Source organism: Cricetulus griseus, chromosome 2 (genome assembly GCF_003668045.3).
Source record: "Cricetulus griseus strain 17A/GY chromosome 2, alternate assembly CriGri-PICRH-1.0, whole genome shotgun sequence".
Taxonomy (NCBI): domain Eukaryota; kingdom Metazoa; phylum Chordata; class Mammalia; order Rodentia; family Cricetidae; genus Cricetulus; species Cricetulus griseus.
In genome coordinates, this window is record NC_048595.1 from 8,981,526 (window position 1) to 8,999,480 (window position 17,955).

Consider the following 17,955-nt stretch of genomic DNA (forward strand, 5'->3'; position numbering starts at 1 on the left):
CTACCAGGTGTTGGTCGGTCCTGCTCCATCTCCGTCTCCAAAGCTGCGCCCTTCAGAGTGGCTGTGTGCATCTCTGGTCTTTCTATAGATCACAAAAGCCATCCTGCTGGGTCTCTCCTCTGGAACTCTTCAACCTTCCCCATTCTCTCAAGAATGAACTCGAGTGGGTTTGAACTTGCCGGGCCCCTTGTGATCACTGGCTTAAATCAGAGCTGGGTGATTGAAAGTTAATTCCCCAAAGTGTGTATTTTCCACCCATTGTGCCTACCCATCACTGTCTTCCCCCTTTCAAGGCAGACTAGCATGAAGCATTCTGGATAAGAAAGGCTTCAGGCACATGCTTGCTAATTCTTCTTCCGGTGCCGGTCACCACCAGGCTTTGGACTTGAGTAAGGGGTTTAATTGTTATCCCTGCCTTACCTCTGAATGGAATCTCATCAGTTACAGTCACAAATGCAGGTGGTAACAGTCTGCCTATAGTAACCGGGGGCATAAACTAAAAGCTTGGACCAGGGAGAACCAGACACAGGCTCTTGGGAATGTGTCTTGGATGCTCAGATGGGACCTGCTCTTGGGTAGCTGCATTCTGCCCGTGCCCTCTGGTTGTGTTTGACTGCCCCACCTCAGGACAGTGTGCTCATCCTTGTCTTTTCCCTAGGTGCATGTGAAATCGGAGGTCCTTGCTGTCAAGTTATCACAAGAAATTAACTATGCAAAGAGCCTCTACTATGAACAGCAGCTCATGTTAAGACTCAGTGAGAATCAAGAGCAGTTGGAGCTGGACTCCTGAGGACACCCGGCTGCTGGAGAGGAATGCTCCAGACGAAAGCCCAGCCAGGATGGCGGACGCCCAGACTCACATTAAGGGGAGCCAGAAGAGGGTTTAGGGGGAGATATCAAGGAACAAGGGAAAAGAAATTTTCACAGGGAAGAATGTAAACAGAAACCATATTAGTTTGTGGGGCAGGGAGTTACTTTAGATTATGGGGAAATAATTTTTAATAGTATTGATTGAATAACGTTAAAAAGTGTATTAAGATGGATCTAATTTTTAGAATGCCCTGTATTTTGTTAACGTGTATATATGTACAACTGTGTGTTTGTAAATACATAGAAGCTGCCAAGCAGGGCTGTGCTGTGTGTGAAGATCTGTTATCTGTACAGTAATGTAAAATTGGACTGGGTCTTCTGTCACTCTAACTACACGGCTCCTGCAGGGGGTCCACATGGAAGGGTGTTTCTGGAGGTTGAAGGGTGCATTGTGTGAGTTGCAAATTCAGTCAGTGTTCAAGGGCGAGCCTCCAGTCGCCTTGATGGGAGCAGAAGCAGACACCATGGAGAGGACTAGAGAGCGGCATGGCGCCCATCCTTGTTCTCTCCTGTGTTACGGGAAGGTCTAAAACTCTCAGGCAATTCTCTAGTTTGTATCTCTTGGCTTTCTCTTGCCACTCCAACCAACGGGGAGGTAAAATGGTCACTTGCTGAGTGTGTGCCCACACATAGCAGCCATCAGGTTTCCTCATGCAGTTCGTGTTTAGAGAAGTTTGAATCATTGGTGGGCTCCCTTGACATAAGTGAAAAAAATGCACTTCCCACTGTGTTCTTTTTAATAAAACTACATGCTGATGTCACAGCACCATGGCCTCCTGGGAACAGCATAAGGAGGGAGAGAGAGCTCCAGAAAAGGGTGTGAACTGTGAGGACTGAAGGGGTAAGCATGGGAGCTTGGCACCAGGTCTTGGCCAAAGCCTGTCTTGTCCTTGGTTCTATCCTGAAGTCTGGTATGGGGGCTGTGGGCTTCCTGGGTCTTACTTTTGGTGTTTATCTTTTGTAGAAGAAGTAAGCAAATAGGAGTCAGAGGAGGGTGGGCCTTACCTCTCACTAGAATCAAACCTTACAGTTTTGGTGGGAGTTTTTGTTTTGTTTTGCTTGTTTGTTTTTTTTAATAAAGCTAGCCAATTTCTACAATCTTGTCACATATGTAGCAGAGATCCAGCGTGACCCAGTGGATATGCAGAAGGTTTTGGTGTTTGTCGTTCTCATCCTTCCAGGACACAAATGCAGCCCATCTGTTCTCCTCCTCAATCCCCCTGTGCAAGTGTGTGCCTGTGAACGTATGTGTGCGTGTGCCCGCCATGGCGCGTCACCGTCCTTAGGTAAGGGCAGTCCTGAAGGAGCGCTTTAGCTACATAGTGTTTTCAAGGATCTGTCTTCTTGAACGCCAAATTTGCCATCTTCCCTGAACTGGACTTGACTTTTGTGGGTTGGGTCTTTGGTTGGCGATTCATTGCTCCCTGGGGAGGGCAGGATGGTGTCAATGCCCTTGCTGGAGACTCAGTCTGAGGGGGAGGGGCTATCTCCTGACAGACTTCCTCACCAGGCTGGACACTGACACCCACACAAGTCCAGACTGTGGTCTTGCTATCAGTAACTCACTGCCTGAGATCTTGGTCTCTTACAGAGGAGGCTTCAGGAGCCTTGTCAATGTGTGTCCCCTGCCACTTGCTGGGACAGTCACTGGTGTTGCTGGGGGAAGTCTGCCCTGGGCCCCTTAAACTCAGTTTCTCAGTCTGCAGCTGGTGCTTCAGGAGGTCCCAGGGACAGACACTCTCCCCTGGTTCCTTTCTAATTTATCAGCTCTAAATAACTGTGATGGCGTACCTCCTCCTTGTGATACTTAGCCTTAGAAGGAGCAGACATTAAATGGGGTTTGGGGACCAGATGGGGTGGGGCTGCAGGGGGAAGGGAGACCGGCTTTGAGTTCTTAGCTCTCCTGGCCCTCCAGCCCTGATGCCAGACCTGGGGAAATTTCTGGGGGTTTTCACCATTGCTTCCTGGCTTGCCAGGACAGAGTCCAAGGCTTCAGAAGAAACAGGTCTTGCCATGGTTCCTGTTTCCTCCTAGGTTGGTACTTAGCCATGGTGCCAGAAACTTGCCTGGGACAATTTCACACTGCCTCAAATACAGTTATTTGGGAAGAAGTTAGCAGACAAGGGAAGCTGGATAAAGAGACATCAGAAGCCGCCCCAGTTCCTAGATCCCATCAGAAAGCCAGCAGGAGAGCGTCCCCGCCCCAGGCCTACATGAAAGGGGCAGAGAGGTAGCCTCTTGTGGATGCTCATCCCACCTCAGTGTTCAAAAGGGTCCAGGGCCACTTTGTGTTCAAGTGTCATTTGTGCCTCAAAATAAATAAATAAATAAATAAATAGCATCATAGTTGATCAGTGGATGGGGAATAAAATACCTTGTTCTTCACAATGTAAACACAGACTGTGCAGCCAACCTGCATACCAAAGAGTTGGCACTGTTCTTCTGTGAAATAAAATGCATTGTTGACTTCCCGTGCTTGCCTGTTTTCTTCTTCTTCCTCCTCCGCTTCCTCCTCCTCCTCCTCCTCCTCCTCCTCCTCCTCTTCCTCCTCTTCCTCCTCTTCTTCTGTAGAATTCTAGAATCATCACCAGGGACAGACATCAAACATAGTACCTCAGCCAGGTGCAGCTTCTGGTAGACTCCCACGCCTGGAGTGAGCAGCTGGAAGCAGCCCTGCCCTCCAGTGACTGTGTGCTGGATGTTGCTCACTACCCACCACCCTGTTAGGGGCTGTTGGGCTGAGCTTGCAGGATAGAGGTCATCATTTAGAGTCCAGGCAGGTGAAGAGGAGGCAGAGCAGGCCCATTCAGACACAGGGTGTGGATCGACGTAGGGTTCAGGCTTGTGTTAGCAAATGCAGCAGATAAACCAGGAGGACCACACTCATGATGCAGAATCGGGAGCGTGGAGACATTGCTCAGCACTTTTGGTGGGGTGCTGGGGCTGAAAGCTGGGTAAGAGGGAGAAAGTTCAGGGAAAATGAAAGGAGAGAAACTGGTTACACCTGCAGAGAATTTAGCCATAGGTAGAAGGTGGCCAATACCTGGTACCTCAAGAGGAAAGGGTGGCTAGGGACAGTGGCTCCCACCTGTATTCCCAGTTGCTCAGGCTAAGGCCTGAGGGTTCCTAGAGCCCAGGTGTTTCTAGACCAGCAACATAGCAAAGAAAAAGAAAAATTAGGGGAAGGGTGAGTTGACCCCCTGGGAAGACATTTGACTGCTTCCATATTCTAGGAGCATGAGCTGAGTATGACAGGGCAGGAGGTGATGGAGATGTAGAAAGATGTGCAGTCACCCCACAGGGCAGTTGACAGTGTGCAGGACAGGTTTGTTTACCATGAGGAACAGGGCTGGGACATAGGTGTCACTTTATGTGAACAGATGCCAGAGAACAATTTTTCTAACGTAGGCGATCTCCTTCCACCATGTGGGTATTGGGGATTGAACTCGGGTCGCCAGGCTTGGCTGCAAGTGCCTTTATCTGCTGAGCCATCTTGCCAGCTCCCCTCTCATTTTTTAAACTTAAAACATTATACGACTCGATTTCCTGATACAGACGGCCTTAATTTCATTTCTACAGTTATAACTTGCTATTCTTCCGACACCTCCCCTCCCCTTCCCTTCCCTACTGTTGAGGCTTTACCTTTAAAGTAGAAAATACCTATGATTTTCTTAAATGGATCAGAGAGCTGTCCACGGTCTGGCTTGTGCTACTTAAATTACAGTAGTGCTTCCTGCTCTGGTTTTTGAATGCTAGATGAGAGTGTTTGCTTTGCCTTAGGTCCTTTAATGACTATTCCTCTGTCTGACCATTGGGTATTACAGATTTTTCCACTTCTTAGGTCAGCTTTGGTGACTTAATTTTTTAAAAACGTGATTTAGTTCTCTTAAGCCTTTTTGTTATCTGACAGTTGTGTGGCTTCTCTTTCAATTGTTTTAAAGCCCTCTGTGTTTTATCATTCCAAATCCTCCATTCGTCTTTAATGTCTTATTTTCTCTATCTGTCTTGTTTTGATTTATGCTACTCTTTCTTGCTTTCTAAGATAAGCACAGTAAACCGTTGGTATCCATGGAGACTGCATCTAGGAGAAACATCCCTGTTCCCGTGGGAAACATCCTCAGGATTTGCCTACTCAGGTGGTTGAAGCTTTGCGTGGATTTGGAATCACCTAGAAAACACACTTTTCTGCGTGTCTGTGAGGGTGTTTATGGTTAACTGAGGAGGAAAGATCTACCATGAATGCAGGTGGCCCCAGCCCAGGGCTGGAATTCCAGAATGAGAAGAGGAAAAGAGACGAAGCCACCAGAGCACCAGCATTCATCTTTCTGTTTTCTGGTTGTGGATGCAGTGGACCAGCTGCCTCGTGATCCTGCTACCCTTTGCTCCCCCACCATGAGGGACAGGACCCTTCCTAAGTTGCCTTTGTGTCGGATGTGTTGTTGCGTCAATGAGAAAAGTCACTACCACAGAAAATTCACCCTAGCAGCAGGCTATGGCTGTGATAACCCTCTCTCTGTGTGGCTCTTAGGGATTTGGAACTGGTTTGTGGGAGGGATGTGCAAGAGTTTGGTGCTTGGGGCCAGAGAAGCCCTAAGGTCCTGTAAGCAGAACTTAATGGAACATTCTGGTGGGGTTCCAGAAGAGAAATGCGGTCAGTGGAGTCCCAGCTCATGAGGCTTCGGAGTGGGACAAGGACTCCATTGGGAACTGGACTAGAGGCCATTCATGCATGTTCTGGCTAAGGGTGTGGCTACATTTTGCCCACGTCCTGAGTGAGTCTGCAGACAGGTGTAATGGACTAATTTGTTTCTCAGAGGAAATTAGCAACTAGCACCCAAGCTGTGGCATGGTTACTGGAGCAGAAAGATATATACATAAAAAAAAAAAAATGTTCAACTTTGTGATAAGAAAGTATCTTAGTTTCTTGTAACAGGAATAATAAACATGCCGAGACAGATATTGGGGTTCAAGTTGAAGATGAGAGAAGCAAAGCAGTCAGCCACTAGAGAGTTGTCACCTCTACCAATGCTCAGACTGAAGGGGCAATCCAGTGAATTCCATCTCCAGACTGCTCTGCTCTCCACGAAGCCTCAGAATCCTAGACTGCTATGCTCTCTTCAACATGGCTGGAGACCAGTTGCCACATGTGACCCTTTGTTTCTTCCATATATACCTCTCTATTGCTGGGATTAAAGGCGTGTGATCCCAAGTGCTGAGATCTCCGTGTGAACTTTCTCTTTTAGACTGATTATCTCTTGTGTAGCCCTGGGTGTCCTTGAACTCACAGAGATCCATCTACCTCTGTCTCCTGAGTCCTGGGATTAAAGGTGTGTGCCACCACTGTCTGGCCTCTATGGCTGGATTTGCATTCTGAATCCTCAGGCAAGCTTTATTAAACCATAAATAATATATCACCACAGTTACTCTGCTGTTTGAGTTTAGCTGGTGCCGGCAGGAGCCCCAAATGCAGGCCATGAGCCTGTAGGACTTGGTGCTTGCCTATCTGAGCTCTGGTCTTGTTTTGGTCCAGTTTCTTCTAGCTATGCCCTCCCCCACCCCCTTTTTGGAATAGGAATGTTAACTGTTCATTATTGTATGTTGTGGGCAAGTAAAACCTTGTAACTGTTATTTTCTAGGGCTGACAGCTAAGAGAGTTCCTGAGTGCCAGCAAAACAAAACCAAACAAACAAAACCCTGCAGTAATACTTTTGATCAATTAGAAACTGTTAAGATTTTAGAGACTTTGAGAGATGGCCTAAGTGCATTTTGTATTACGAAATTGATATGAGACTTTAGAGCCCAGAAGTGGATTCCTGTGGTTAACAGTGATGTGTTTGGGGCATCAAACTGAAGGGGGGGTGAACTTGTGATGGTTGATCTTCAGTGTCAACTCGTCTGGCTTTGGAATCACTCAGGAGACACACCTCTGCCCATGTCTGTGAGGAGTTCCCAAGGAGGCTTAACTGAGGAGGGAGGCTCACCCTGAATGTTGGTGGCACCATCCCATGAAATAAAAAGAAGAGGAGGCCAGCCAAGCACAGGCACCCACCTCTGTGGATACTGTGTGACCAGCTCTCACACACTCCTCTGCCATGCCTTCTTACCATCATCACAGAAAAAGGTAATGAATACCGAAAGTTAATACCAAGACTGGGATAAGCCCTTCCTCCCTTAAGTTGCTCTTGTCAGAAAGTAACCAATACTCATAGAAGCTACATACATCCTCCTATGTGCCTAAGTTACCTCTCTTACTTATAAAACCTAATTGTTGTATTGCCGTTTCCTCCAAATTGCCGTGACTGTTGCTCTCCTAAATTATGTTTGAGTGGATAGGTGTGTAGTTGGGTAGGTGTGTATTCATACATGCAGGGCACACGTGCGGAAGTCCAAGACAACTCATGGGAGTTGGTGTTCTCTTTTCACCAGGGGAGTCCAGGGATTTGAAGTCTAGTCATGAGGCTGGGCAGCAAGAGCCTTTCTCAAGTCAGAGTAACTGCTCACCCTCATACGGTGGAGCTGTTAACATTCCCTTGTGGCGGGAAGGGGAGGCTCCTCACTCTGGAGTGATGTGTGGTGACTGAACCAGGAAGTGGGCCTCCTCGGTGACGTGACTGCCAGTAAGCTGCACAGCAGTCGTCTGCGATGTAGCCCTCCTGAGTCGTCAGCCACACTGGGGAGGGTTTTTCAATGACATGTCTGCCTGTCTCTCTCTTATGCTCTGTGAGTAACCCTAGAAAACTCACTGGCTCCCCAGGCTGAACTGGGATGGAATTGTTTCTTTGGTGCTGGCGTCCTTTCTGGAGTGAAAAGACATTTCTGTGTATTGCCTCAGGAAGTCACGTGACCCTAATGCAACAATGTATTTAAATAGTTATCAAGACCAGGTTCTTTATAGGCTAATGTCAGAGGAAATAAGTCAGTTCTCATTCAGACAGTGTTTCTCCGGAATATTCCCCGTCTCCTTCCCTCTACCAACATGGACCCTGCACATAAAATGCACAGACATGCGGACTGACCGGCTCTCCATTCTGTTTCCTTGTCTTTTTCACCTTTCTTCTCAAACATTAGTATTTTAAGGTTATAAATTCGGGCTGGAGAGATGGCTCACAGGGGGTTGGAGAGATGGCTCAGAGGTTAAGAGCACTGACTGTTCTTTCAGAGGTCCTGAGTTCAAGTCCCAGCAACCACATGGTAGCTCACAGCCATCTGTAATGAGATCTGATGCCCTCTTCTGGTGTGCAGGCATACGTGCAGGCAGAATGCTATATAAATAATAATAAATAAATAAATCTTTTTTAAAAAAGGTTATAAATTCTTCCCAGAACACATTTGTTTGCCTTATCAGTTTTGATACTAAGGATTAGTTCATTGCCACCAGTTTAGGCAATGGGGTTACCTAGGAATATGTTCAATTTCTAAACATTTTCTTATGTTGTCTCCCTTAAGGGTGTGCATCCTTGGAGCAGGGACACCACCACAGTTACTTACTATTACCTGTGTCAGCTCATCCCCAATAAAACACCTACTTATCATTTACCTTGGATCTGGTGAACTCATTTAAACCTTGCCTTCAGTTACGTCCCTTAGATTAGTGTTTTGAATTTTCATTGTGATGTCACAACAGGGCACTGTGACGTCACAAGTGAGCATTGTAATATAACAATGGGACATCAAGATGTGACAGTTGAGCATTCTGATGTCACAATTCGGTACTGTGTTGTCATAAGTAGCACTGCAATGTCACCCTGGAGCACTGTGATATCACACTAGAGAGCTGTGATGGCCCACTGGAACATTATGATGTCACATTGAGAATTGCGATGTCACAATGGAGCATTCTAGTATCACAATGTAACTTTAGAAGGAGCGGAAAGTAGAGAGGGTCCTGAGAAGGAAGAAGACACAGTCAAGAGGACTGGATGGTGACACTGTCAAGGCCATGTATTGGTTTCAATGACATAGAGGACGCCACCTCCATGCAAACTTTCACTGGGATTTGGGGAGTAGAAGTCACATCAGAGAGGGTGAAGCTGGCCCATGAGATTGCTCAGTAGGTCAAAGCACCTGCTTGCTGTGAAGATGTGGTAACCCAAGTTGGATACTGGAATCCATGTAAATAAAAGTAGAGGGAGAGAATGGAGATGGCCTCTGACCTCCACACAGTCACCGTGACACATGTGTTCACACACACACACTAGAAAGAGAGAAAGACATCGTGCATGCATGTTACGTGAATACCATAGTGATAAATACAAACCTTAAATTAAGAAAAAGCAGTAAGTGGAACGAAAGAGATAGAGAAGGTGAAGTTGATTGGCAGGTCAAATGGAGATAATGGTATGACAGGGTGGCCTGTGATGGTGATATCCTAAGGGCAGTCTGGGAGTGTGCAGATGGGCAAACGTGTGGCCTGGAGAGGACCAAAAACAAGAGCAGGACCAGGACAAGCTTTCTTTAACCACCACTTGGCTGTTCCAAACAAAGGCTGCAGATTGTGTGGCTATAGAAGTCCCCTTTGGTGACTTTAAATTCCATTGAGTTCTAATAATCACATATAATCAATTTAGTACATTTGTATTACTTTACTAAACCTTGTATTCCACATGGAAACTAACTCCGAGGACTCAAAGTGATGGGCTAGGTACCCATGGCAACAGAGTCTCACATATCTTGGGTGTGGCCAAGAGATTTGCTCACAGACTCTCAGGGTGCGGCTCAAGACTCCAGCCCTGGGGAGAGGCTCCTGATTCCAGGCTGTCCTAAAGGAGCCTTTGCTGTTAATGCTGAGGGGGGGGGAGTATCCGCCAACAGGATACCCAGGCTCCTGTATGCAACCATCATGAAACTCAGTGGCTCAAAAGAGAGAAGAAAACAACAGCATGGAGGTAGCAGAGGGACTAGACGGGAGGAGGAGAGGATCAGCAGGAGTGAGAGGGACCACAGAGAGTATGAGGTGCGCGTGATCAAAGTGCGTTATATATGCGAACGGCCTGTCACAGTGAAACCCATTACTATGTATAATTCATATATGACAATTAAAAGAGTAGGGAAAACGCCAGCCCTCATTTCCAGCATACTCCTGCATTTAACCAGGCTCATAAACCATGGCACAGGATGGTTAAAAGAAAAGTGGAAATGTTTTTCTGATTGCACCCTCCTGTGTGGCCACTGAAGCAATGCAGGCCAGGGTGCAACATGTCTTTGTTGTGTAAATGCAAGTTTTAGTTCATGCATGAAATACAGGAAAGATGAAGTGCATCCTGTCACTTTGGAGGTGAGGCAGAATGACTAAAAATTCAAGGCCAGCTTACACTACATAGCAAACCATATCACAGAAGGAAGGAGGGAGGGAGGGAGGGAGGGAGGGAGGGAGGGAGGGAGGGAGGGAAGAAGTAAGCTACACTAGTAGTGTGTTCCAGTTTCATTCTGTTTCAATGATAAAACACCGACCAAAAGCAGCTTAGGTTAGGAAAGGGTTATTTCATTCCACACTTCTAGGTCACAGTCCACTGTTGAGGGAATCAGGCCAGGAACCCAAAGGCAGGCCTGCTTGCTATTCCGTGCAGCCTTGGCTCTGCCCAAAGAACTCACTCAGAGCCAATGAAGTGCAGCAGGCTCTGGAGATGCTGCTTGCTAGCTCACTTACAGGCTCACGCTTATTTACCATTCTTACACAGTTCAGGACCACCTGCCCAGGGAATGGTTCTGCCCACAGTGGACTATGCCCTCCTATACCAACAACAATCTAGACAACCCCACAGATGTGTCCACAGGCCAATATGATCTGGGCAATCGCTCAACTGAGATACTCCGGTGATCCTAAGCGGTATCAAACTGAGAGTCAAAGCTAACTAGTACATGGTATGACGTAGTAATAACTGAAATTCCTGTGTGACTGTGTGTCTGTGTGTCTGTATGTGTGCATGTGTGTATGCGTATGAGTCTATATGTATCTGTGTGTCTATGTGTGTGCGTGCGTGCGTGTGTGTGTCTATGTGTGTGTCTAACTGTGTATGTGTGTATGTGTGTGTGCCTGTGTGTGTGTCTGTGTATGTGTGTGTATGTGTGTGACAGGTGTGTATGTGTCTATGTGTGTGTGTGTGTATGTGTGTACCTTTGTGTGTATATGTGTATGTGTGCCTGTGTGTGTGTATATGTGTGTATCTGTGTGTGTATGTGTTTGTGTATATGTGTGTGTATGTGTGTTTGTATATGTGTGTGTGCCTGTGTGTGTATATGTGTGTGTCTGTGTGTGTGTCTGTGTGTATATGTTTGTGTATGTGTGTGTATATGTGTGTTTGTATATGTATGTGTGCCTGTGTGTGTATGTTGCAGATAATTATTAAGCTGTGTGTGCTCTATATGAGTGTGTGAAGTCAACAGTCTGAGGATGTTTCGTAGCTGGCTCTTTTGCCAATGCCAAGCCTGCCTCATCTGAACCCTTCCATTCCAAGAGGGTGTCGCTTACTCCCCACTGCTGTCAGTGCCACACAGTCCCCCTTGAGCATCAGGACTGTGGCAAAGCCTCCTGGCCTGTCAATGGAGCCCTTTTCTTCTCAGATTTGCTGTCATCAGCAAACATCTCTTCCTTTACCATCTTTTTGAGACCTAACTCTGGACAGTTTGAAGGTCCGTCAGGCTCCCAGTGCCAGCATCTGTAACCCCTCCCACTGGAGACCCCACCTTCCAGAGGTCACTAAACTTCTGTCCAGTACTTTTTCTGCCACCACTTCTTGAGGATTATCTGTAGATTTTTTACTTCCCATTTGCTTTCTTTCCATTTTTTTTTGTAATGCAGTTTTAAGGGAGCCTTTTTTATTTTATTTTATTTTTAAGTTACGGATTTTTAAAAATTCACTGTTCATGTGCTCCAGGCTGCAGCTGCCTTTTCAGACAGTGTGCCTCAGATCCTAATTGCTGGTGTTCTGATGGTACCTTTTCCAGATGTGTGACTGTATTACATCTGCTTACAGGTTACTGCAGAACCCTAGCAAACCTGTGTGATATAGTGCAGCAACCAAATTAACTTAATTAAAACATTAATGCCAGGAGGTGATTAATCCCAGCACTCAGGAGGCAGAGGTAGGCAGATTTCTGTGAGTTCAAAGCCAGCCTGGTCTACAGAGCGAGTTCCAGGACAGCCAGGGCCACATAGAGAAACCCTGTCTTGAAAAACAAGAAAGAACATTAAGTTCTTTAAAGCACATTTAAAGTTCACAAAAGGATTAGTTGTATAGTCTTATACTATAATACTTACTTAATGTTTTTACTAACATGATTATATATTTTAAAAGTTCAGGGACCAGCAAGGTGATTCAACTGCTAAAAGTATCTGCCATGAAGCCTGATAATCTAAATTCAGTCCTTGAAACCCATATAGTAGGAAGTAGATAATTGATTCCCTAAGTTTCCTCTGACCTCCACGTATGCACAAATGTATATGTGGGTTCTTATACATGCACATGATGCATATAAAATAAATGAATGAATGAAAAATCTAACAGCTTAAATATATAGACACCTTTTCTCGAAGACACAAATTAGAAAAACTAATAGAAAAGAAATAGAAAACCCGAATAACTCTATATCAAAAAATTTGATAGCCTCCCCATGATATCCAGGACAAGCTGGCTCCACTTGTGAATTCTGTCAAACATGCAAGGACAAATTAGTATCGGTTCTTCATGGACTCAGAGAGTAGAGAGAAGATGCTTCAATTCATTTTACTCTGACACCAAAACAAGACAAAGACTTTATAAGAAAAGAAAACTAAAGACACAGGGAGTATAAAGTATTTAAACAATTTGGCGAGCATTTCAGACATGCAGCCTAATTGATTTATTTCAAATATTTATTTATGTATTTGTGTGTGTGTGTGTGTGTGTGTGTGTGTGTGTGTGTGTGTGTGTGTGTGTGTTGGAGTGCATGCCACTTGTGTTTGGGTGCCCATGGAGACCAGAAGGGGGCGTCAGAAGGTTGTGAGCTGCCTGCTAGGGCTGCTGAGAAGTGAACTCAGATCCTCTGGAAGAACAACATATTCTCTTCACCATCAAGCATCCATCCCTCCAAGCCAAACGCAACTTAATGAAAACTCAGGGAACAACTGAACAGATGCTTCACAGAAGAATCAAACAGGGTCCATGAGATAACTCAGCAGGTAGAGACAGGCACTTGCTGCTAAGCCCTGTGACCTCGGTTTCATCCTCCGGACCCACATAATGGAAAGAGAGAACCGACTGTCTCAAGTGTCCTCTGACCTTCACACCCTTCACGGCGGCACATGGTTGCCCCCCCCCCCAGATAAACAGACACAAGTAAACTTTCAAAAAAATTAAACAAACAGCCCTTGCTTTCTGAAAGACATCCAATGTCACCCGAGGAAGTGCAAATTTACATAACAAACACTACCTGTCCCGCAGAGTGACTAACAGGAAAACATTAGACAACCATTAGTGTGGACTGCCTAGGATTCTCACTCGTTGCTGGTGGGGATGGAAGGTTACCATGGAAAAATTACCCTGATAAACAACTTGGCAGTTTTTCAAAGCGTTAGGCTCGTACTCACCTTGTGACCCATTTAGTCGTACTCCTTGGCATCTCAAGAGGAAGGAAAACATGTCGGCACAGTCACATACATAAATATTCAGCCTCAAACTGGAAACAAATCACATGTCCATCACTGGGGGAGGGGTAAACAGGCCACAGGAGGCCACAGCATTTCAGTACTACTTGGCCATCAAAGCAAACTACTGACACCCACGCCTGTGTGGGCCAGGCTCACCATGGTGCCTGGTGAGTGACGGGAGTTAGCCAATCTGAGCTTCCTGAAGACAACCAAGTCATTCATGTGAAAGATGTGGGGAGAGGGTTAAACAACACGGGGACAAGGGACAGGACAGTGAGGTTACACCCATAAAACACACAGAGTACATTTGGGGTAAGAATTAGCCCAGTGTTTTAAGAGTGTGACTGGGAGAGGAAGGGGCAGTGTGAAGAGACTTTGGAAACAAAGGTGGTAACTGCTATGCTTGCTGGGCCACACTCGACTCTCTCTTCTTCTGGAACTATCCTTCTTTTTCTTCATGGGATCCCATCTCTCACCCATTCTATGTCCTCTGTCCGAGAGCCTAAGCATGTCCCAGCCCTGGGCATCCAGCCTCCTGCTCTCCTGTACAGTAAAGATACACAGTTTCTAGAGTAGTTAAATTACCCCGGTCTGGCCTGGCCATGTGCTCCCGTTCTTGGAGACAGAAATCATTCCAGAATGGAACTGTGGCCCTTTCTTCTACTGGGCTTCAGTTGTCAGGGATGAGCCTGGAGCTGCCAGGAGCCAGTGTGGAGGGAGGGCTTGTCTCAGAGTGACAGACCAGACACAGGACAAGCTGAGAGGAGAAGAGGGCCAGGTCCTTGGGACATCATGGAAACCTCTGAACTCTATGTAAGCCTGATCAAAGGTTTAGTTAGGCCACTACTGTTGTAGTGGTAGGGAGGGTGATGAGATACATTCGGACATCTTGAACTTCAGGCCCTGTAGAATGCCCAAGAACCAGAGGCCTGGAGTCTCTCAGAGAACGGATTAAACAGACATGGAAGACAGTGCACCAAAGAGCAGAGGGCTGAGGCCAGAGCCCTGGAGAGAAGTTGAGGTACAGCTAGAGGGGTTGGAAAGGTCCCTGGGGAGAGAGCACAGGTACCTTTGGAAAGGGCAGGGGTGACCGCTCCACCCACCCTGACGTCAGGTTGTGCAAGATCAAGCAGAATGAGGAAACTAGGCCATAGGTCACCTGCTCCCTGAAGGTTCTGGGAGCCCTGGCCAGAAGCCAGCCTGGTTTTGAAATGGGTTCCAAAGGTTAAGTTGGGGAGACAGGCAGGTCCCTGCCTCTAAAATTTGACTCTAAGAGAAAGGGGTGGTTTGGTTTGGTTTCCGATTTTAAAACAGCAGAGAGCTGTGTAGGCTTGTAGTAAGGGAAGAAAAGGCGGAGGGGGAGAAGGAGAAAAGGAAAGGGAGGGGGAGAGAGGGGTGAGTCGGGGAGAAGAAACATCTGGACAGGGAGGAGAGAGATCGGGGTGAGAGGAGTGAACTCCTAGGCACTGCATGGAGCCCTGCGGCATCGGGGGCATGCATGCCTGTGTCCCGTGCATTTGCTCCTGTGGCACGCATATGATTTTATGTATCTGTATAAAATGTAGGGCATGGGCTGGAGAGATGGCTCAGAGGTTAAGTGCACTGACTGTTCTTCCAGAGGTCCTGAGTTCAATTCCCAGCAACCACATGGTGGCTCACAACCATCCGTTATGAGATCTGGTGCCCTCTTCTGGTGTACAGATATACATGGAAGCAGAATGTTGTATACATAATAAATAAAATCTTAAAAAAAAAAAAATGTAGGGCATGGGCCGTCAGATGGCTCAGCAGGTAAAGGCATTGGCTGCCCAAGTCTGTTGACCTGGGTTCAGCCCGCATAAAGGTGGAAGCAGAGAATAAACCCACAAGCTTGTCCTTTGACCTCCACACAAATAACATGCTGTGTAACCACACACACACACACACACACACACACACACACACACACACACACATGCATACACACTCACACAGACATACAACGTCATGCACACACAGATACACACACACACACACACACACAGACACACATGGACACACACCCACACACACACACCCCCCCCCACACACACACATTTACTTTCTGAAACTGACTTGATTTACTTCATCTCAGTCTCTCCATTCGCACCATTTCTCTGCAAATGATCTAGCTTAGCCGTATATCTAGCTCTCACTGGTTCCAGAACTTAGCCATTGTTTCCAGACAAGTCTTGCTATGAAGCTCAGGTTGGCTTTCAGAGTCACGATCCTCCTGCCTCACCTTCCTGAGATGACAGGGCTGCACCACCAGGCCTGGCAGGAAATTAATTTGAATGATACATTTAATATGGCATATACAAACAAATCAATGTATAGATTATCACTGGGCTAGTTTACATTCTCATTTTGTACCAAATCTTCAAAGGTTGTCACACCAGGTACATTCTAGTGCTCCTGAGAACTAGTGGCAGCCACACTGACGTGGTTTAGTCAGTGTCATTTACTGAAATAGGTCCATAGAAGTGAAAAAAACCTTTCCCCCTTGTGTGTGTGTGTGTGTGTGTGTGTGTGTGTGTGTGTGTGTGTGTGTGTGTGTGTGTGTGCGTGTGTGTGTGTGTGTGTGTGTGTGTGTGTGTGTGTGTGTGTGTGTAAGGTTGACAGAGTCTCACATAGCCCAGTCAGACCTTGAACACATTATGTAGCCTAGGCTGGCTTTGAACTCTTTATTCTCCTGCCTCATCCTCCTGCATGCTGGGATTATAGGTGCAAATATCACCTCTCCTATCCTATTGAGGCTGTTTTGTTTGGTTTTGAGATAGGGTAGCCCTGGCTGGGGCTGAACTCCTGGCTCTTCTGTTTCAGCCTCCTGAGAGCTGGGACTATAGGTATGAGATACACCTGGGAATATAAGAGGGTTTTTCAGGCATCTGGGTTCAGAACCTTGAGGGAATGTATGGCCTGGGTCTTGACATGGGGAACCTGGCCCAGGAGACTCCCTTGTTCTTGTTGGCCAGTTTTTCATCACCTGTTCCTTGCCCAGTGGAGAGAAGCCAGCTATGGTCCAAGACTGGTCCTGTGTGACTTCTCCATGTAGATTACCCTGTGAAGATTCAAAATACATGCTGTGTTCTCAAGGCTGGAGGTCCAGGGCCCCTGGAAGTGGTACTGAAGAGTGGGACATCTTTCCCAGGACTAGACAGAGCTGAATCAACTAAGGCAGTAGTGAGGCTGAGAATATCTCTGCCCCAGGAGTTTGTCCTGAAGGCCATGGAGATTCACACCTTTGTACAGCCTTGGCCTTGGGGAAACTTCTTGATGGCTCAAGGCCAGATGTTCTGAGATACTCAACCTCAGGCTGGGAAAATGACAGGTCTGCTTAGTTCTGGATCTCTACAGAAGCCAGAGGTTAAGGATTGGATAAGGAACCATGGAGACAGAGGACAGATTCACTGGGAGGATGTGAGGGTCATGGACTCCACACTGCTGGGAAGTACTGGCATCAGAAGAGGAGAGGCAGGACGGCACAGAGACATCTCCTCCCATCCCACTTGCCAGGTCTGCCAGCATTGATCTGTATTCTCTGTCATGTCTTCTTTGAAGGCCGCTACTCACCTTCGAGAAAGCTAAATCGGAGACCATTTCTTGGTGCTTCCTAGTTCCATTGGAGACAGACCTTTGTGGGACAGAAGAGGCCAGAGGGCCCTATGCTGTTTGGGCTCTACGAGCCTGGCTTTGTTTGCTAAACACTAGCAAGATTAGGCAACTCCACAAACAGAACCAAGGCCCTGGCCAGCTGCCCAGGGTGGTTACAGTCCTGGGCACAGAAGCAGAAGTGCACGTGGACACACACGCAGCGAGCAGGCAGCAGGCAGGAGAGGTTGGCTGGAGGCCTCGGTGGTCACCTTTGCCTGGATGCCTAGATGCTTCAAAATAAGCACTGGGAGGTAAAAATTTTAGCCAGTTTATTTCAGAAGATAACATCCATTCTGGTCATACATGCTGAGGTTGTGGGAGGAAGAAGGCATTCAATTCCATCTGTGCTTAGCAGCTCATATTTTGAACATAAGTCAGTCCAGGGATCATAGCAATAGAGCTCAAGCAAATAAGGAGAGAATGCTTATGGCTATTAGTATTTTAATATAATAGTTTATAAGGCTTTTTAAATTTTTTCTAAAAATGTTATATGTATGGCTGCTTTACCTGCATGTATGTATATAACCATGTATGTGCAGCGCTCTCAGAGGCCGGAAGATGGTGTTGGATCCCTGGAGTTAGAATTATGGACAGGTGTGAGCTGCCACGTGGGTGCTGGGAACGGAACCCGAGTCCCCTGGAAAAGCAGCCAGCGCTCTTAACCACTGAGTTTCCTCTCCAGTCTCTAGTTAATATTTTTAAACACACACACACACACACACACACACACACACACACACACACACACACCTCTAAAAGAGTGATTTGTTCTTTATAAACTGCCTTCC

General features: G+C 46.7%; 1 protein-coding gene across 7 annotated transcripts in view; it reads left to right on the forward strand.

Annotated features, from left to right (window-relative positions):
• The window catches only part of Vps13d (vacuolar protein sorting 13 homolog D), a 227,793-nt gene extending 224,452 nt beyond the window's left edge, over positions 1 to 3,341 (forward strand). For 6 of the 7 annotated variants that reach the window (XM_027398154.2, XM_027398160.2, XM_027398156.2 and 3 more), the window contains one exon: positions 659 to 790. In XM_027398154.2, the coding sequence (XP_027253955.1) occupies positions 659 to 790 (132 nt within the window). Of the gene's footprint in view, positions 1 to 658 lie in introns of all 7 variants that reach the window. The other variant, XM_027398155.2, reaches the window with a different exon arrangement.
• Positions 3,342 to 17,955: the final 14,614 nt, after the last annotated feature.